The sequence below is a fragment of the Epinephelus fuscoguttatus genome, linkage group LG13, assembly GCF_011397635.1.
Source record: "Epinephelus fuscoguttatus linkage group LG13, E.fuscoguttatus.final_Chr_v1".
Lineage (NCBI taxonomy): Eukaryota > Metazoa > Chordata > Actinopteri > Perciformes > Serranidae > Epinephelus > Epinephelus fuscoguttatus.
This window is the reverse complement of record NC_064764.1, coordinates 10,535,878-10,555,937: the sequence shown is the minus strand read 5'-3', so window position 1 is coordinate 10,555,937 and position 20,060 is coordinate 10,535,878. Positions and strand designations below refer to the sequence as shown.

The 20,060-nt window shown below is 43.8% G+C and overlaps 1 protein-coding gene across 2 annotated transcripts in view; it reads left to right on the top strand.

Moving 5' to 3' along the window:
• dnah7 (dynein, axonemal, heavy chain 7) overlaps nt 1–20,060 on the top strand; it is a 104,761-nt gene that overhangs the window by 11,318 nt on the left and 73,383 nt on the right. For both annotated transcript variants that reach the window (XM_049594381.1, XM_049594380.1), the window contains exons 17-20: nt 665–805; nt 904–1,271; nt 2,648–2,834; nt 18,666–18,859. In XM_049594381.1, the coding sequence (XP_049450338.1) occupies nt 665–805; nt 904–1,271; nt 2,648–2,834; nt 18,666–18,859 (890 nt within the window). The remainder of the gene's footprint in view (nt 1–664; nt 806–903; nt 1,272–2,647; nt 2,835–18,665; nt 18,860–20,060) is intronic.

The following is a 20,060-nucleotide window of genomic DNA, read 5'->3' as shown; positions in this document are numbered from 1 at the left end:
CTCAGCAACCACTCAGCATAGATAGGGCACAAAGTGTCATACTCTAAAACCACGCCACGAAGGGGAAGACAGTATGCAACTAAGGGCTGCCTGTAGCTAGCGTCTGGTTTCTTGGTTTAGCAGCTTGTTAAAACTCAGATATGGGTTCTTTACCATGTTGGTAGCGCGTCCCACTATAATACATGTTGTTTACTAGTGGATGTTAATGACAAGGAGGCACCTACATGAAATAGAACGTCAGTGGAGAGCAATGAATTGTTCTCCCCTCTGGCGGGGGCATGACTTAAATGCACTCTGTCTCTGAAGTGACCGTGATAAACACCATAAGAACCTCCTAGCAACCACCTTGTTCCTCGAATAACCATAAGCATGCACTGCCAACAATTTCACAATTGTTTAAGTTGCTTTCATTATTATTGTAGCAAAATGGTCTGTTTCACCAATTCTCATATGTTTGTTTCTATAATAGTTTCTATTAATTTAAAGAAGTAGTGAATTTGATTTATACACATTATAGTGAGTTACATTAGAATTGAGTGACTGTATATTTACAAACAAATAAAGACAATGACAAACAAACTTTTTGGTGTAATAGACAATTACAAACCGATAGTTTAACTGTTTTTTTCTGGTATCTTTGTAATGCAAAAACCCACCCATATAGGTAGAAGGGGATGTTGGTAACTACTGGCGTACTCTGTATAAGCTAGAGAAAGGCTTCAGTGATGTACCCAAAGCCCTGAGCATTGCCACCACTATGAAGACTAAGGTGGAGGACTTCAAGGAGCACATTCCTTTGGTACAGGTGAGACCCAAACAGAAAGATTTAATATCTATAGGAGTCAAAGTAACTTTAATTTCAAATACTAAATACTATTTTTTTGTACAACTCCTCCTTCATAGGTACTATGCAACCCAGGGCTGCGTGACAGGCACTGGGATGCCATGACGGAGGTGGCCGGCATCTCCCTGCACCCAGCTGATGACCAGGCCTGTGTGGCTAACTACCTATCCATGCACCTGGAAAAGCACCTGAGCAGCTTTGAGGGCATCAGTGAGGCGGCCAGCAAGGAGTACTCCCTGGAGAAGGCCATGGAGAAAATGGCCAGTGAGTGGGGTGACATAGAATTCAGCCTCCTGGCCTACCGAGAGACGGGCACCTCCATCCTGTCATCTGTGGATGAAGTGCAGATGCTGCTGGACGATCACATTGTGAAGACACAAACAATGAGGGGCTCACCCTTCATCAAGCCTTTCGAGGTGGAGATACGGTAAGAAATGAGATTTGGCTGAGAATTATTTAGCTTTTTTGAAAGAGCAATTCACTAATGTTATGAAGTAAGTACACATGGTACGGCACGTTAGAAGTGTTCACTCTGGTGGTAAATTTGACACATTTGGCTAATGATGCCCCAACGTAATGTTCACTCATTCAGTTTTGTTATCTCCTGTTTGTGCTGGATGATGTTGCAGTGTTTGGTAAAACACTCTTGATATGTGTGTTTTATGGATGCTCTGCTTGTGGACAGGACACACAGACTGAAATATCGCGTACGACAAATATCTGACTCTATCTGAAGCTGAAGAAACAAAGTGTTTGTCTGTCTCAGATTTGTAGTTAAGATATTCTTTGTGAAAATTGAAGAACAACAACTGAGCATCATGCATAAATCATTCATTACTATTCTGTTTTTATCTGCCTCTGAGTTTAGTAAATGATGAAATTTCTCTATCCTCTGTAATTTGTGAGATTATTGCAATACTGTGCTGCTGCCAGGCACAGTTTGACACGGGTTCCCTGCAGCTTTTAAAAATGTATTGTGCCATATTTGGCAGGATGCTAAAGCAGCTACTGTAAAGTTTTTTATGAACTTTTTTTTGCAATATCACATAAGTATTTTATAATGCCATTATCCAGCTTTGTGGGTGGGAGAGGATAATACCACAGTGAGGATTAAGAAATCTGTCTGTAGGCAGTGCATTGTACAAGTTTCTCCTAGAGACAATCCCAACTACCTTTTATACTGAGTGTACTAATCATTCATTTAGAGGATGCCTGCTTTTAAATGCAAGATAATATAAATTCACATCTAGGATTTCCTAATCCCTTTTACCTTTGAGCTGTCAACATTTTGATTGGTTCACTGTGGACTTCTTATCCTTCCCCAAAAAGTGGCAAATTATTTTGTAAACCTAGCGAAGTAATATTCGTTAAAGGTGTTTACAGTTGTCTTTTTTGTAAGCCTGTACCCGAGGTGTTTGCAACTTGGTTGCTTTTACAGGTCTCGTAGCCCTTGATCGGACTGCCGACCCAGATGGTTTATCCAGAATGAATCCAGTTGAAAAAAAACACACACACTCATGAGACACATGAAATGGTATTTTTGCAAATCTGATCCAAACCACATTTGGAGACAGTTTGAAATGCAATTCCAATCAGACTTCTACAGATGCATTTCAGTGAGGGCCGTCTTGACACTCAAATCAGATTTCAAAGTGCCTTTGAACACAACACACAACAACACCATCAAAACCAGGATGACAGAAGTTCCCCCTGTTAACACCAATACACATAATGATGTGATCATAATCGGATGTAGTTATGCCCCCTCTTATCCCACTTACATGTACTCATCTTCTCATATAGGGAATGGGAGGGCAAGTTGTTGCTCCTCCAAGAGATCCTGGATGAATGGTTAAAGGTGCAGTCCACTTGGCTCTACCTGGAGCCCATATTCAGCTCCCCTGACATCATGAGTCAGATGCCTGAGGAGGGTCGCCGTTTCTCAAATGTTGACAAAACCTGGAGGGACACCATGAAACAAGTTTCACTGGTAAGTTGTTTGATATATTTTTGTTTTGTTGAGATTTTATTATTGCAGCAGAATGCTGTAAAGATGAGGGAGACCATGTTTAATACACAGAACTCTGTGTGGAGGGGCATGAGCAAGAAGATAAGCTTCTCCCTAGGTGGATCAGTGGACGATCATTATCTAAAAAGAGGAATCAGACAGATCTTTTTTCCCAGGACAGATATGGCCAAGATAAGAGCATTGTATTTGGTTACTGAGAGCTGTAAGGGGAACTCCAGTATATCAAAACAGATGTGTCAAAAATGACCATGAATGGAATTAAGTTTGCAAAAATGTACATTTCAGTGCAGTCTGTGAAGTTGAACTTAAAGAATCAAACTCAGCCCCAAATTGCTGTGCATCGAGACATCTAAGTTTGTGGTTGGAAAAAAAGTCGTATCTAGGACTGTTGCTGTGGGCAGTCACAGTGCTTTACAATGGTCAACCATATGCCTGTTATAGTTTCATCTACTTGTCACTGTCATTACAGAGAGGGCTTGCCACCCATGAAGAAAATAAATACCCTTGGAAAATAACAAAAACTGGTTTAACTCTAAATATTTATGACATACTAGACCTTTAACATTTGTTATCACCAATTCAAAGTTAATTGATTAAACAGCAACAGCCTGGATAGTTTGATGAGAACACACTTCCCAAGCAAAAAAAAAAAAGAAATAAAGAGAGAAAGAAAGGCATCGTGCCAGCCAATTAAATCTTGGTCGAACAGGAACACATTTAGCCATCCAGTTGGTGTATTGACCGCACAGAGCCATTTCCTCAGAATGGTTGCTATTTTTTAATAATGTCTATTAAACTGGAGTGATAATGATCCTCTTTAGCCATATCACACATTTCAGTAATGGAAAAAAGAAGCAATAGTTGGAAATATTAACATGCTGCAAGCCAGATCAAAAGTTTGCTCAAAGCACAAAGCTAGTTTTAATGCTCAGAGGCAGAAAATAAGTTAAAGCTAAAAACATTCTTCTCATGACTTGAAACAAAATCAAAAATCCTGTGGCTCTACATTCAAGTATGATGTACAGTACACAGTTTAAGCCTGGTATATTACCAGACATTGTTACCATTAAAATATATAGTTCTTTACTATAATTAGACCAAATTCAGCCCTCAGCATAAACTGACCAGGTGAGGCTAAACATAAACACACAAACATGCACACACTGAGAGTGACAGCAGAGGTTGAGAATGAAATAAAGAGGAGAACAAGAGGCACAGAGGTATACAGCAGAAGCAGAAAGGAGTACTTAGGTTGAGACAGGCAGGGAAAGAGAGTGCAGAGAGAGGAGGGAATCAGCAGGAAAAGGGGAGAGAGCAAAGACAGAAACAACAGAGCGAGGATAGAAAGGGAGTGTTGCACCAGCATCCTCAAAGAGTTTCCAAAGGGTAATTGGCGTCCTCAGTAGACCTGAAATGAGACACATCAATTTCAGGCAGTGTCCTCCAGAAAGCCCAGCCTGACTGCACCATCAAATAGAAATTATGGATTTTGTCTGGAAGGGGCAGGGCCGTACTGAGCCACAAAGAAAATGAGGTCACCAAGGGACTGGGAGCCTACACACAGAGATGTGCACGTGTACTGTCCGGTCTACTGTGAGCTGTGTACGCAGTGTGATGGAGCATGTTGGCACAAATGTTGCTACAGTAGTTTTTATACTTGCATTTGCGCTTATCCAGCTTAAAATAGGGCCCTGTTTCTGGATTGTATTAAGCTCAGTGAAGTTAACTCAGTAGGTAGCCCACTGGTGCTGTATAATTTAATAGATGATTTCATTATACTTATTTTACTTAATTCAGGTATTTTAAGATGGAAATATCAGACAACATGTATAATACTGGTACTAAAGTCCCACGTCAAACATGAATCCTTTTGTTAAAGGTTCTATATATGAGACTTTAAATATTAATATGGCAGTAATGGCATCCTTAGCAGACAATGAAGTCACACTCCCTCTGTGTGTGTTGTAATCCAAGCTTCTCTGTTGTTTGTATTGGTAGCTGGGTTGGCCATGTGTGCATGTGAGTGCATGTGAGTCCTTACATTAATGTCCCACTGAATAGCTTATTGCTGCCGCTCCGCATTGCGCTCGTACTGCGGTTACTGCTGACAAGACCATCCTCGGAATGGCGTCACAGAAACATAATCCCCACCCTTGGGTTCCCTCACACGCTAGCACTGTTAGCTCTGTCAGCACTGTTGCTGTTGCTGTTGCTAGCACCATTAGTGCCGGTCGCACTGCTAGCTGCTGCCTTTTCGGCTCAGCCACGTTCATGTTTGCTTTTGACGTTAGAGGTGAGAGCTGTGTGCAGGCAAACCCAGCCAGGGTGTCTGGTAGCTAAAACGCATTAAGAACACTTTTACAGTACATGTATTTGAGTTAATATTGATTGATTGATTGATTGATTGTGCATAGTTACGATTTAACACAGCTAAACAATGGCTTTTTCATAACATGTATGATATTACTGCTGAGTATTTGTATTTTGTTAAACTGGTGAGCCTCTACACAGCTGCTTAGTTATCTTAATGGGCTCAGACAGCCAGGAAGGATTTTTCATTGTTACCTGCTGTGTGAATTTAATCAGAAAGTAAATACACTATTTGATGTTGCCATTTTCTTCCTTAGTATGGTAATTACGTAGTTTCAGGGCACTGAAGATTGTCAGTATTGTTCCTGATGAATAGGCAGGAACCTGCTTTACTGTTTAGTAGTGCTGCTTACCATTTCAGAACACTGATCAGCTGCACAGGTAAAAGCAGCATGCAAGTGTTCCAATCCTTGTCGTACATTGAGAAATTCTACTTATTTTGCTTTCTATAGTCTTCAAAAAACCTTTTTAATTTATTTCAAAGCAAGTTAAACCTGTTGCCCTCCCTCTTGTTGTGTTAGAGTGGGTGAGAGCATGGTTTTCCCTCAAAGCAGGGTGACAGAGCAAGACAAGGGAAAAAACATCATTATGCATTAGAATAAGTGTATCATCTTAATTTCAATATTTAAAGTAAATGTGAGCATCAAAACACCCACAGTGTTATATTCCTGAGTGCCACTTACTAAGGTTGACCATTAAGAGGAGTTTGAACTAACTATTTAATACAAGAAAGACATACTTGCCTTAACATTTACCATTACCTGAGATTGTGTGAGAGATGATAGTGCAGTGTGTTGCACAACATGTCAGCATGAAAAGCTAACTGCTGTCTGTTATTGATCATAATTATCAATCATGGAAAGTGAGACTCAGAGCTCACGTACTTTCCACCATCCTGAAACTGCCCTAAAACATTTGGGAGTCTATTAAAACAATCACTTGTAGTGTAGTCTACGTTGTCTCCGGCGTCTGACTCAGCAGTGCACACAAGAGCCGCTTGAACATAATAAAATAATTGTTTCAGCTCCACTAGGTTGGTATACTCCTTAAGTATCCCCAGTGGTCATTTGGACACAGCATTTAGAGATTCATAAAAACCTATCCTGCTACTGGAAACGTACTTGCAATAATTTGAAAATTACCTGAGGGTATAACTCTATGAGACTTGTATTTGATTTGAGTTTTTTTTCTACGCCTGACTCGAGTTGAGTTGCTTACTACTAATCTCTTGAAACATTGCAAGGATAATTTAAAGTCTGTTTGAGAACAAAATCAAAACATACTGCTTTACAACTTAATTCTCATGTCCACATATTTTAAGGTATCTCAGCAGACGGGATAGCACTTAATTAAAAACTGGGTTTGTCTATGTAATGTTTATGTATGTTATTACAGGGCAGTACAGAATGTTGGAGAGAAATGTAAACTAGGTTCAGAAACTAGAAAAGTGGCTACTTTTTTTCCTGGAAGTGTCCTTTAATTACAGATGATTCTGCTAGATGATGATTCACTCTTGTGATTAATACACTGCATAACTAACTTCAATGTATAGAGTCACCAGTAGAATATTCTCTTCATAAAATTAGCAGAAAAAGTAAGTTATGTAGTGAGAAATCATTGTGTATGATCCCAAATGATAATAGTGGGCATCCCACATGTAGTTGCCCCCCAGGACATTTAAACACTGTTGGTTTTCAGCCTGTTATTTGTCTAAATGATTTTAGAAACAAAATTGGTTATAATTTTTTGCATTATTTATCTACCTTTTAAATATTTTCAACTGGAAATGTTCAATAACACAGCCTCAGATTAATATTTTTTCTAAGCAAAGTTATGATTCACACTATGCTCTTCTTCTGCAATCACCAGTTTCTTGCAATGTGTAAAGCTAATGATTCTAATTCCCCATACCATGTAGGCCAGTTATAGGAAAAACACCCCTCCGTATAGGCGTACACTGCATCAACATCTTGACAAAGAACACATCCCTTCATCTCGTCCATGGCATTGATCAGCAGTGCATGAAATTGGAATCATCTCAACTCCATACCACCAACGAACAGTGTGAGCCGGGAAAAAAAAAAAAAAGGCAGGCTACAGTGCAGCTCTCCTTCCCACAAATCACTTCAGGGTTGTTGCCTGTTGACATTAGATCAACCACTGGGAGCTGCTCAAGATCCACTGATCTTCCAGCTCCTTACAGCCTCCACATCTTAACTTCATTTTCCGCCACTTTTTTTTTTTTTTGGATTTTCTGCCTGCTTTAATGTGTCATTTATCTACTCCTGCATGCACAATTGGAGAAAAAACGGGGCCAAATCAATTTAAAATACTTATTTCTTTGAACCTGTTTCTTTTAACTATGCAGCATATCACACCTTTGCCCCCTCTAATGAGCTGAGGAAGGGAGAAACGCTTGGCCATCTGAGCTCATAGAGAAGATGACTGACATATTGTTTTCTAATAGTCTGATGGATTCACCCCGTAATAACACAATAGTAGCCAGTAAAAATAGCTCACTTAATATCACACTTTTGCAGATATAATACTCTGCAGGATGTGCCTTGAACATACAAAACCTTATTTGTCCTGGATCTGTGGTGTGTGTCAGATTCAAACAAAGAAAAACACTCTTTAGGTTATGGTTTTTTTCGCCACACAGATTGCAGACTTGCCATATCAGCCGTGGACAGTTGCTGTCCCTCATTGAAGCCATCTGTTTGGTGCATAAAAACCACATTATCAAGTGCATAATACATGCATTAGAGCATTGTTATCCCTTCAGTGTGCTCATGAATAGCTTCCCGCTGGCAGACTCTCTATAAAAATAGCCCTGTAATTACATTGTCCTGATGAAATCTATGAAAAGCTAGAATCACAGTTCATCAATCAGACACCCTTAGTATAACTCTTTGGCGCACTGAAGTCAAAGCTTGATCATTTGATTCAGCTTTTAAAGTGAGTTTCAGTTACACAAAATCAAAAGATCTAAATGGTTTTAATCTCTCATTCATACTACTTGTTTATCACTTGTATTATGGTGAGACCAGAGGGGGAAAACTCACTCTGGCATGAGTCAACAGCTTTAGCTCCCACTTTAGTCATCATGAGAAATCAACAGCAAATCATCAGAAATTAGAAATAATTATTATCCCATTCTAGATACTCTTTGTGGTTGTGGTTTCAAACTCAACTTGATTAAACGTAACTTTATAGTGGCTGCGCCTCCTTTAAATGGACAATGATCCTGCCGGGATAAAAACCAGAAGTTGTGCAGTGAAATGTGAAAACAATGCAATAACATACATCCCCTTTGAAGGAACTGTAGGGGTGATGTGGTTCGGGGAGAGTGAGTGTGTGGTGAGCAAACAGAGTCTCGGTCAGAAGACATCAATGGCAAGGAGTGGAATGATGGAATTAAGCAAGGGAGAAGGCAGGTTTCGATGCAACACCAGTAGCTTTTATTTTTCTTTGATTTGATCTTTCTGTCGTCGTCACAGCTTATTTTCGTGTGCTGCATCAGAAAAGGGATAAGCAAAGAGACAATATAATTACAAACAAACAACGGAGTGGTCAATTAAACAATGAACAACAAATAAGTATGGGAGAATATACAATCCATAACTAAACAATAAAATGGTCAAGCGACAAACAATCTTACATGGCTCCTGGCACATGTCTGGGAACAAAGAGATTAGGGTAGCAGAGCACATGTCAGCAAAGCCACCACAAAAGGCATACAAAGGAGACAATCAAAATGATGAATTGACCACTCACGTTAACTTGAAGACGCACACAAATCAGGATACATGTGCTGGCAGGGAGTGCAAAAGGATGAACTGAGGGGTGAACAAACAATTTATAGTCTCCGCCCTTTACCCAGCAGGTAAGGTGGGCGTGGTCAGGTGGCAGGTATCTGCTGGGTTCACTCTGGTAGATCCACCATATTTATTTGTATTTATTTAGAAAGAAAAATGAACTGAGAAAGCTCCGGGACCAGGGAGTCTTTTCACAGCCGCCCCGGAATTGGGCTCAATTCCTCCTGGAAGGAAGACTCACTCTTCTGCCAACTCAGGAAGCACCATCAGACGAGACACGGGTCTGGTGTAAGTTTGATGGCCGACTTGGATGTCAACGGACCGAACACGTCCATCTCTACCAGCCCTGACAGTTGTAACTCGACCTGTTGGCCAAGAGGCCCGAGGCAGTTGCGGGTCAAGGATTAGAACAGTCTTCCCTACTTCGAGATTTTGGACTTCCCTCAGCCACTTCCCTCTGGGTTGTAGGTTAGGCAAATAGTCACGAATGAACCGTGTCCAGAAATGGTCGGCCAACATCTGGCTATGACGCCACTTTCTTCGCCCAAGAAGCTTGCTGTTGGCAAAGATGACTTGTGGCAGGGAGGCGTCCCGCCGCCCCATCAGGAGCAGATTGGGGGTGACAGGATCAGGATCACTGGCATTAGATGAAAGATAGCCTAGAGGTTTTGAATTCATAATGCCTTCTACCTCAATCAGGACCGTGTGAAGGACAGCTTCAGAAGTGGTCTGATTCCCAAGAATCACCCGTAGGGCGTTCTTGACGGATCTGATTTCGCGCTCCCAGACTCCTCCAAAGTGTGGAGCACCTGGTGGATTGAAGTTGAATGAAATCTGCTGATTGGCCAAGTGTTCCTGAAGCCTGGGTTCCATGGCCTGGAAACATTGATTCAACTCCCTGTCCCCAGCTCGGAAGTTTGTTCCCCTGTCTGCCCAGATCTCAAAGGGCTTGCCTTGACGGGAGATGAAACGACGGAGAGCTAGGAGAAAGGCATCAACATCTAGGCTTCCAAGCAAATCCAGATGTAAGCAACGAGTGGATAAGCATTTGAAGATAATTCCCCATCGCTTCTCTGTTTTACGGCCATGGTGAATGTGAAAGGGTCCGAAACAGTCTACACCGATGGACCAAAATGGTGGTTTGAAGAGACGCAGTCTTGCCGGGGGCAGATCAGCCATCTTGGGTACTTCAGGAGAGGATTTCCACCTCTGACACTCCCTGCAACTGTGCTGATGTTTACGGATGGCTGGTCTTCCTCCCAAGATCCAATACTTGCGTCTCAACTCTCCAAAGACCCTCTCTGGGCCCGGATGCAGCAGGGACTCGTCATATTGCTTAATGATGAGCTGTGTGGCGGGATGCTTTGGGTCCAGAATGATTGGGTGGATGATGTCTGGGTCTAGGTCCTGGGATCTACGTAGTCTTCCTCCTACTCTCATCAGCCCAACCTCTGGATCCAGTTCAGGAGAGAGTGAGAGTAGACGACTTTGCCTAGAGAAAGGCCTTCCTTTACGAAGAGCGTCAAGTTCTTCAGGGAAACATGACTCCTGGGCTTGTTGCAAAATGAAGGTTTCAACTGCTCCACCTTTGGCCACTTTATCGGATTGGGTCAATGTTTGCTCAGTGGCAGTGATGAGGTCACTCCAGCTTTGATGCTGAGGGGCATTCGGCAATGTACTGGTGGCAGCAGAAACATTCAGGCACATAGCAGCTTTCCTTAATTCAGTGCTGTCTGCGAATGATGTGTGGAAGACATCCGGAGCAACAGGCCAGCAAGTCTCAGGATTTTGAAGGAAGGAAGGTCCGTCCGTCCAACAGTTAGGTTGAGCCAGGTCACGCAATGTCTTGCCTCGGGTAAGGGCATCAGCTGGGTTGTTTGGACTATCCACATATCTCCAGTCATCTGAGTCTGTGAGGTCTTGGATCTCTGCAATACGAGTGCCAACAAAGACCTTGTAGTGGCGTGACTCGGACTTCAACCAGGTCAATACTGTCGTGGAGTCACTCCAAAGGATGGTTCGGGCCAGTGGCAAGGTAAGTTCAGACTTCAAGGTGGTCGCTAACTGCGCTCCTAACAAGGCAGCACTCAGTTCAAGCCGAGGCACTGACAACTGTCTCTTCGGTGACACTCTAGAGCGGGCCATGACGAATGCCACATGAACATGATTTTGGCTGTCATGGACGCGTAAGTAGACTACGGTGCCATAGGCCGTTTCTGAGGCATCACAGAAGACATGTAGCTCTCGGTATACACCTTACTGGTCAGCACAAGAGGGCACATAGCAGCGAGGCAGTCTGATGCTTGAGACGTCAGCCAGTTCTTGTTCCCACTTCAGCCATCGATCAACCAGTTCAGATGGGGTTATGGGGTCATCCCAGCCTTGCTTGGTCTTCCACAAGTCTTGAACCAACACTTTGGCCCTGGTGGTATAAGGTAAGATATACCCTAAGGGTCATATTGACTGGCAAGAGTGCGATAGATTAGGCGGAGCGTGGGAATCTTGATGGGTGTCACACGATGTTTGTATCCCAGGCTATCAGGAAGGCAGCTCCAGCGCAAGCCTAAGGTGGATTCCTGGGGGTCAATGCCAGCTTGAGAGAGCCACAAGTCCGTGCTAACAGATCTTGCCTCTGGAGGGAGGTGCTCGACAACACTGGAGTCATTACTTGCCCATTGGCGAATTTCAAATCCCCCGTGGGATAGTGTGGCACGGAGTTTGTCCAAAAGTGCTTTGGCTGTGGCTGAGGAAGGGAAGCTCTGCAAGCAGTTGTCGACATAGAATGCCCTCAACACGGAGTTCAACACTTCATCGTCACTCTTTGGGTGCTCTTTTGCATGACGCTGCAGGGCGTAGATGGCGCAACAAGGACTACAAGTTGTACCAAAAGGTAACACCTGCCACTCATAGGTCTTTGGGTGTGTAGCTTGAGCCATAGCTCGCCAGAGGAATCTGAGCAGTGGCCTGTCGGCAGGGAGTAGGTGAACTTGGTGGAACATAGATTTGATGTCACCACTGATGGCCACGCTATGCTCACGGAAACGGAGGAGCACGCCAAGGAGAGAGGGACCCAGAGTTGGACCAGGAAAAAGGCTACGATTCAGGTTCAGACCATGAAGCTGGAAAGAGCAGTTGAACACCAGTCGAGGTTTCCCACTTGCCTGTTTGATGACGTGATGTGGAATATACCAAGATTCTGAACCTGGCCGATCGTCTCTGGGATCCACCTCCTTCACATACTCCATCTCAACCAGCTTCAGGATCTCCTGGTTGCAGATCTCCATCAGCTCAGGGTCCTTCTTCAACCTGCGTTCAGTTCCTCGCAGCCATGGTAACAAGTGATGGGTTGAAGAGGTTAACTGCGGACTGTTGGGTGCTCTGAGCGATGGGGTAGCATACCGAGAGACTCCACTTGTTTCTTTGACTGCAGCTTTTTGTCTCAAGCAGCTCCAGGCAATAATGATCTTGCTTAGACCGGGTTACTTCCTTCTCCTTACGGTGTGGGAAGGAATCTAGTCTCCACAGTCTCTCCACATTCTCCATCAACTCGGCAGTAGCAGGGCAGGATACAGTGTTGCAGAGTGTAAATAAGGCTTGTGCACCAGAAGTCAGAGGTCGAGGTAAGGCATTGGCTGGGCCCTGAACAGCCCAACCCAGGGCAGTATGGATGGCGATGGGTCCCCCACAAGGTCCAATGTGGACAGGCTCTTTGGGCACCAACAAGTGGGAATGATCTGAGCCTATCAGGATTAATGGCCGAGCATGGACAAAGTCTGGTAAAGGTAGGCCTCGCAAGTGGGAATACTCCCTCTGCAGGTCAGAGGCTGGACAGGAATGCTCAGCCAAGTTGAGGACAGGAGCAGTAAAGGCATTGGCTATAAGGAATTTGATTTTCTTCTGGCTCACTGGGGAGATAGAACAGGAAATGGTCTCACCACTTATGGGAATCACTTCATGACGCACAGTTCTGAGATTCAGGATCTCTTCCGGTCCTTTAAGTTGCAGCTGGGACACTGCCGAGGTCAGGATGATCATTCTTTCTGAACCATCGTCAAGTATGGCATATGTCCTCAGCCTCTGCCGGCCGTTGATTAAGAAAACTGGGACAACCTTCAACATCACACGGGGAGATCTGTTTGGCTGATCTACGTACAGAGTGTCTGCAGTGCAGGGTGCTCGGCCGAGCAGGTTGAGCGTGTCTCCTGTAGCTGATTTCTGTGAGCCATGGGGGCCTGTGGACAGTTGATGTGCAATGTTATGCAAGATGGTGAGATGCAACTCTTTGCAGATGTTGCAAGGCTTTTTTAGGGTGCATTTCTCTGGCTTATGGCAGCGGGCACATCTATAGCAACGATCATTCCTCTCTATCCATATTCTCAGTTGTGACGGGCTGAACTGCTTAACTTTCGGGCAAGTTCCCAGGAAGTGTTCCTTGTTGTTACAGTATGGACAAAAAGGTAGGAACTTGGTGGTGGTTGTCCTCTTTCCTCGGCTCTGTTGGTCATCAGGCTGGCTCTCCCCAGTGGCTGTGCTGCTCAGGTACATTGTGGTCGGCGTAGCCCTTCTCCTCTGGTTCCTCTGGACTGACTCTTGCCTCTCCATTGAGGTGGGTCCCGAGGCTTGTTGGGCAGTACTCTTAGCCCGGGTTTTAACCTGGAGCCATGCAGAGAAGTCTTCCAAGGTGTATGTTTGTTCTGAGTCCTCTTTCAGGATGCCCCGAAGCAGACAGTGTTCAATGAAACTATCTCGATGTTGAATGGGGAGCTTGGTAAGTAGCCTGTCTACGTGAGAGCCACACCGCAACTCACTTCCGTCTGCACCTTCCACTGACCGCAGCATGCCAATCAATGAATGCACAGAAAGAGCGAAGTCCTGGAATGCGTTGCTGTCACCAAGTCTGACAGGTGGTGAATGAATGATGCTAGCTATTTCACTTTGGACCAACTGCCGTGGCTGGCCATACTTTGCCTTGAGGGCAGCAAGAGCAGATGTGTAGGGAGTTGAGGCATGCATATAAGACTTTGCTAGTTTGTATGCACTTGGCAGCCTCAAGTGATCCATAAGGACCTGGAACTTGTATTGTTCAGAAAGGTGAGCGTGGACATCTAACAGATTCTCCAACGCCATGTTAAGCAGAACAAAGTCACTTTCCATTCCGCTCTCAAAATAAGGCAATCTTGGCTTTGGGATGCCAAAGGCAGTCGCCACCAATAGCTCCATGATACTAGCACCCTCTGATACCCTTTCAGTGGGGTTAGGCAAGGAAAGAGGTGCAGGTTTCTCACCAACTGGATCTAAAGGTCTTTGACTCTTGGCTGGACGAGTGCGGTCCGCACGATATGGTGAAACGAAGGAGGTGAGGGAGTTGCATGCTCTGGACTGGAAGTTTGAACTACCGGTTGACCCTCTGTAGTGGGATGAGGAGTCATAGCCGGACTCACAGCATCTACGGGTAGACTTACAGCTGGAGGTAAGTGTTGGAACAAAGAAGGGGTTCGTTGATTCACTGGAACTGGATAGGAGGCAGATATCTGAGGACCCACAAGGGGAGCCTGCTGCTCGGAGAACAGGTCAACAGGTTCAGCTGAATCCAGAACTCTGGAGCTCATGGAGAAAGGAGCCATCACTTGAGGTGGGTCATTCACACTGGACATAGCCGGCGGAGCGGGTGGTTGTCCTGTGGTCATTCCTACTTCCCCTGTGAATGATGTTATTAATCGAGCCTCTTCCAATTCTCTTTGGACTTTCCGCAGCCGTCGCTGTAGAGTAAGAGACCGGGTCAACCTCTCTCGCTCCTTTAAGGCTTCCTGTGCTCGCCTATCCAGTTCTTGTGCCCTTTCATCTAACGCTTGTTCCTCCTGAATCTGACTCTGTATCTCCTGCAGTTCTCCAAGTTTCCTCTTCTCCTCAATCATGGCTGCCTGTAGAGGGGTGAGCTCCACTTGCTGGCTCCTGCGTGAGCTTCGGGAACTGCCACTGGCATAAGTGTAGGTAGAAGAGAGGACCTTCTTTGACCTTGGTAATGGCTCATGCTTGTCGCTCTTGCCTCTAGATCTGCTGGGTCTAACCTCTCCCAGGTGGGGTGGAGCAGATGCTGACATTGGAGCTGGTTGTAGAGGTGGCTGCAGAGCTGGCTGCAGAGCGGGCTGTAGAGCTGGCTGTAGAGGTGGTTGCTCTCCCACTGCTGATTCGGGCTGGACATAGTTGTGGGTGACTTCTTCATCCACTTCTACCTCCTCTGCTGCCATCTCCTCTTCCTCCTCCACTTCTCCCTCCTCAGCGGCTGTGTCCTCTTTCTCTTCAAGCGGTTGATCAGGGTCTTCCCAGTCATCCACATGGACATCAGCAGCATCAGGTGGTGGAAGCGGTTTGGCCGCTTGGCTGTGATGAGGGAGGCTTTTGGGCTTACTGGAGATTTTCCTTGTATCAGGATACAGGAAACCATAGCGGTCAGGTGGACGCCTCTCTCGTTGAGGCCTGGATACAGTCTCACTACTGGTTTCAGCTTGGGGAGCCTTCTCTTCCAAGTCCAAGTCTCTTGACTCCTTACTGTTGCCTGCCATGGGATCACTCACTCAGTATCCGGCTCGAAGGACCACTGAAGGAACTGTAGGGGTGATGTGGTTCGGGGAGAGTGAGTGTGTGGTGAGCAAACAGAGTCTCGGTCAGAAGACATCAATGGCAAGGAGTGGAATGATGGAATTAAGCAAGGGAGAAGGCAGGTTTCGATGCAACACCAGTAGCTTTTATTTTTCTTTGATTTGATCTTTCTGTCGTCGTCACAGCTTATTTTCGTGTGCTGCATCAGAAAAGGGATAAGCAAAGAGACAATATAATTACAAACAAACAACGGAGTGGTCAATTAAACAATGAACAACAAATAAGTATGGGAGAATATACAATCCATAACTAAACAATAAAATGGTCAAGCGACAAACAATCTTACATGGCTCCTGGCACATGTCTGGGAACAAAGAGATTAGGGTAGCAGAGCACATGTCAGCAAAGCCACCACAAAAGGCATACAAAGGAGACAATCAAAATGATGAATTGATCACTCACGTTAACTTGAAGACGCACACAAATCAGGATACATGTGCTGGCAGGGAGTGCAAAAGGATGAACTGAGGGGTGAACAAACAATTTATAGTCTCCGCCCTTTACCCAGCAGGTAAGGTGGGCGTGGTCAGGTGGCAGGTATCTGCTGGGTTCACTCTGGTAGATCCACCATATTTATTTGTATTTATTTAGAAAGAAAAATGAACTGAGAAAGCTCCGGGACCAGGGAGTCTTTTCACCCTTTTTTGCTGCTTTTCCAACAGCATTGCTTATAGATGTTTCCAGAGCATATGTTTCTGTACATTTTTTGATAATGCAGACTGCCCAACATTGAATATCTGCTGTGTACTTTTTTCTTTCTTAATAACATCATTGTATAGAGTGGTGCAGGGATGATGTTTTATTTGTAGGGCCAACCTGGACGTTAGTGTTGCCGTGGTTCCTTAGACAAAAAGTCAATGGGATTTTCTTTCATTGCATTATTGCAGAAAAAAGGGTCTGTGGCAAACAAAAGTTTATCAGACTTAGACGTTTTGTTTGGTAAGAGAGTCTTCACAAATGAACACCATTGTCATGGTTTTTGAAGCTTAAATGGACTCACCATAAGTTAAAAAGCTATGGTTAGGATAGGGATAGTCAACTTGCTTTGCCCAGGGGCCAGTTTTGCAAAATGACAGGAGGCCAGGGGCCAGTTCATAGACAAACAATAATAATTAGTATATAAAGAATTAGCCCAGACCACTATTGGGGATCCTTGGATCCTTCTCTGGCACTTTTTGTTTGATAGATAAGCTCTATTTGGTCCACAGGCCACCCGGCACCCTATTGTGGGCCAGATTTGGCCCACAGGCCTAAAGTTGAGTATCACAGCAACAGAAATCAATGACATCCCATTCGCATGATTTCAATGTTGCCATAATAACGAGGCTGTAAAGCAGTTTTCAGCATCATGATGTGCTATAGTCTCATTTAGCCGCTTGTTAGCAGCCACTTCTTTTAGGACACGTAAAAGCCTCAAATTTCACAAGTGAGGTATTTACTGATGTACTTTATGTTGTGGAACAAAGTGTGAAAATCTCTTTAAGTTTCTGTTAACCACTGACCTTATGTTAGGCATCTAACAAAGAAACCCATTTAGAAAACTCATTGAGTGCAGAAATACTAACTCAATTTCCTGTATTGTATAGCGCGCCACATATTTTTTATTGTTGATTCACAGCTTTACTTATGTTCTGTAAAGACATATTATTGATCCGTAGATGGTTTTCTCTGAACATTTCACGTTGCATGTTGCTAGGAGATGTGAAAATTCTCATCCAGCAAAAACAGGCTCAAGGCAAATTGTTCACATCAAACAAAGATGAAAGTACACCATCCTTTTTGTGGGCTAGCTATTCAACTATATCAGCTGTTTCCCTTACAGCTCATATTGTTTCCATTTGCAAAAGCTAGAAACCTTGTTGACAGGTGTTGCATCTTTCAGAAGACTGGTGTTATTTCTGGCAGGGTGAAATTGTCTGTAAATGAAAACTTCATAGGCAGACTGGGTTGGTGATGATTAAGAAGGGATCAGAACAAAGATAGTTTTTCATGTTTTTGACATGAGGAGCAATAAAAGGCAGAGATGGCATGTTCTTAATGTTACTCCATGTTTTTCACTTTGGCTCCACACCAGCTTGGCATTTTGCTCCTTCCTGCATTTTATTTCATTCCATTCAGAGGATGATATCAGGCTGTGCGCTTCATTTTTAGAATCGCCAACGTGTTCATGTGAACAGGTCCGGGCATCCGCCGTCCAACCTTGAAGATTAGATAGACTTTTTTTATTTAGGCACTTCCTGGGGGTGACAATCCTACAGGATATTGAGTTAGTGTATAGATGAGATGATATCAGAGCTGAAATATTTCATAGGTGCGAGACAGGCCTCAGGTGAAATCCCTATTACAGTCCCATCATAGATTTTTTTTTAGGGTGCTGTGTGACAAGTGGGCCTCACTGTGGAACATGGATTGGATGTTGCTAAAGGAAGATATTGCAGTGTTTTAGTGTTGCCTTCAAGGCAGCAGTGACAATGATGCACTGCCGGGAAAAAAAATGAATGCAACAAACCATCTTCCTGTCATGTTTCCTCAGTGAACAAAAAGTTACAATATATTGCAAATGCTTTTGTGCAATACATGTGGGTGGCTTTGCAAAGGAGGTCGTAGTCATGGTGCAAAATTTGGGGTGGAGATAGCAATCTTGAGTGCTCCATTAGAAAAAACTTTATGGTCCAAAGAGGCCAAGGAAACTCAGAGAAAACTCTGCAGTGGGTTATTATCAGCTGTTTTCAACTTACCACTGTGAAACTGTTAATCAGGAAGTGTGAACTTAAATTGAGCGGACCTGAAATTGTCAAAAGGTGAACGCATTTTGAATATACTATATGTCCATCCTGACTTTGTATTGTTGGAGATGGCTAATGCCGGTGGAAGACCACAGAAATTGCTGTTGAAGTAAATTGAAAATACTGTACTCTAACACTATCTCTCCTGTCTGTGTTAGGATAAGCATGTGTTGGCAGTGATCGCCATCGATAAGATGTTAGAGAGGCTGAAAACATCCAATGACCTTCTGGAGATGATCCTCAAAGGTCTCAATAACTACCTGGAGAAGAAGCGTCTCTACTTCCCACGGTTCTTCTTCCTGTCCAATGAGGAGCTACTGGAAATCCTCTCTGAGACCAAAGACCCCACAAAGTAAATATTCTAATTATCATTATCCCTGATTACAGTTGATAGCATCTGTAGTTGTGTATAGTTGAACTAAACCTAGTGATCATGATGAGCAGGACCCATCTCAGAGTACCGCACAAGTCTGATTTTCAAGACCCGTCCCCAAACCAGAACCGTGGCATGCAATACTGCATCCTCCTTGCCATCTGCCATATGACCAATAAGTTTTGCAAACCAACTGGACCTGCTGCACCAAGATCTCTGGCCTGACCCGCACCACAAATCCTATAATAACCATAAGCTGTTAAATAAATTAGGTTACCCAGCTTATTTAAAGTGATAATAAGGGGACATTTCATACATGTGAAAATGAGTTCAGATATTTTAAAACAAAGGTAATTCAGGAAACACAATTTAAATGAATATTCTTTGCTTATTTTCATAATATTGAGCAGCACATCTCCATGATTAATGTGCCTGTTACTGACACACCTGATTGAAGTGGCTCTCATATTTGAGCTGGCGCAGTAGACAGAGCCTACACACAAGGTCAGCAATCAGAGGATTAAAACATTAAATTAAATTGTTATTCTTTTCATTTTATTTTAATATATTTATGAACCAACACCCACAGTCGACCCACTCGTCCTTTTTTTTCCAACCAGAACCAAACCTAGAAATAAAATTAAGACAAAATATCACCCGCAAATCGCCTTATCAGGACTCTGGCTCACCTAATTAAAACTAGTATACAGACAATGATAATAAACTTAGAATCTGTTTACACCTGGTATTAACATGCATCCTGGGTGATCGGATTCTAAGTCGACAGCTCCAAGTACAGGTGTAAGTGCACCCAATGCGCCCTCAATACGTATTGAGTTGCGTATTACTTAGACCACATTCGGAGGTGGTCCCCTGCATATGGCCACATTTTTTCAACAGTGTGGGCACTAATGTGTCCTGGGCCATACTGAAGCACAGCCCACTTGGTTGGCGTCCTTGCTTATCTGACTCTCTGCCTGAAGGACCGTCCAAAGGGTGTCAGGGGGGACCACAGCCACCCTGATACAATGCAGCCCCCCCTTCACAAAAATATTCCAATATAATTGAAGGCATCTGTGTGGTGTTTATAAACTTGTGCAGGCTTGCTCTCAGTATGTTTGTTCCTTACAATCAGTGTTCTTCTTTAAATTAAAGCTGTGTATTTGTATGTTTAAGGAAA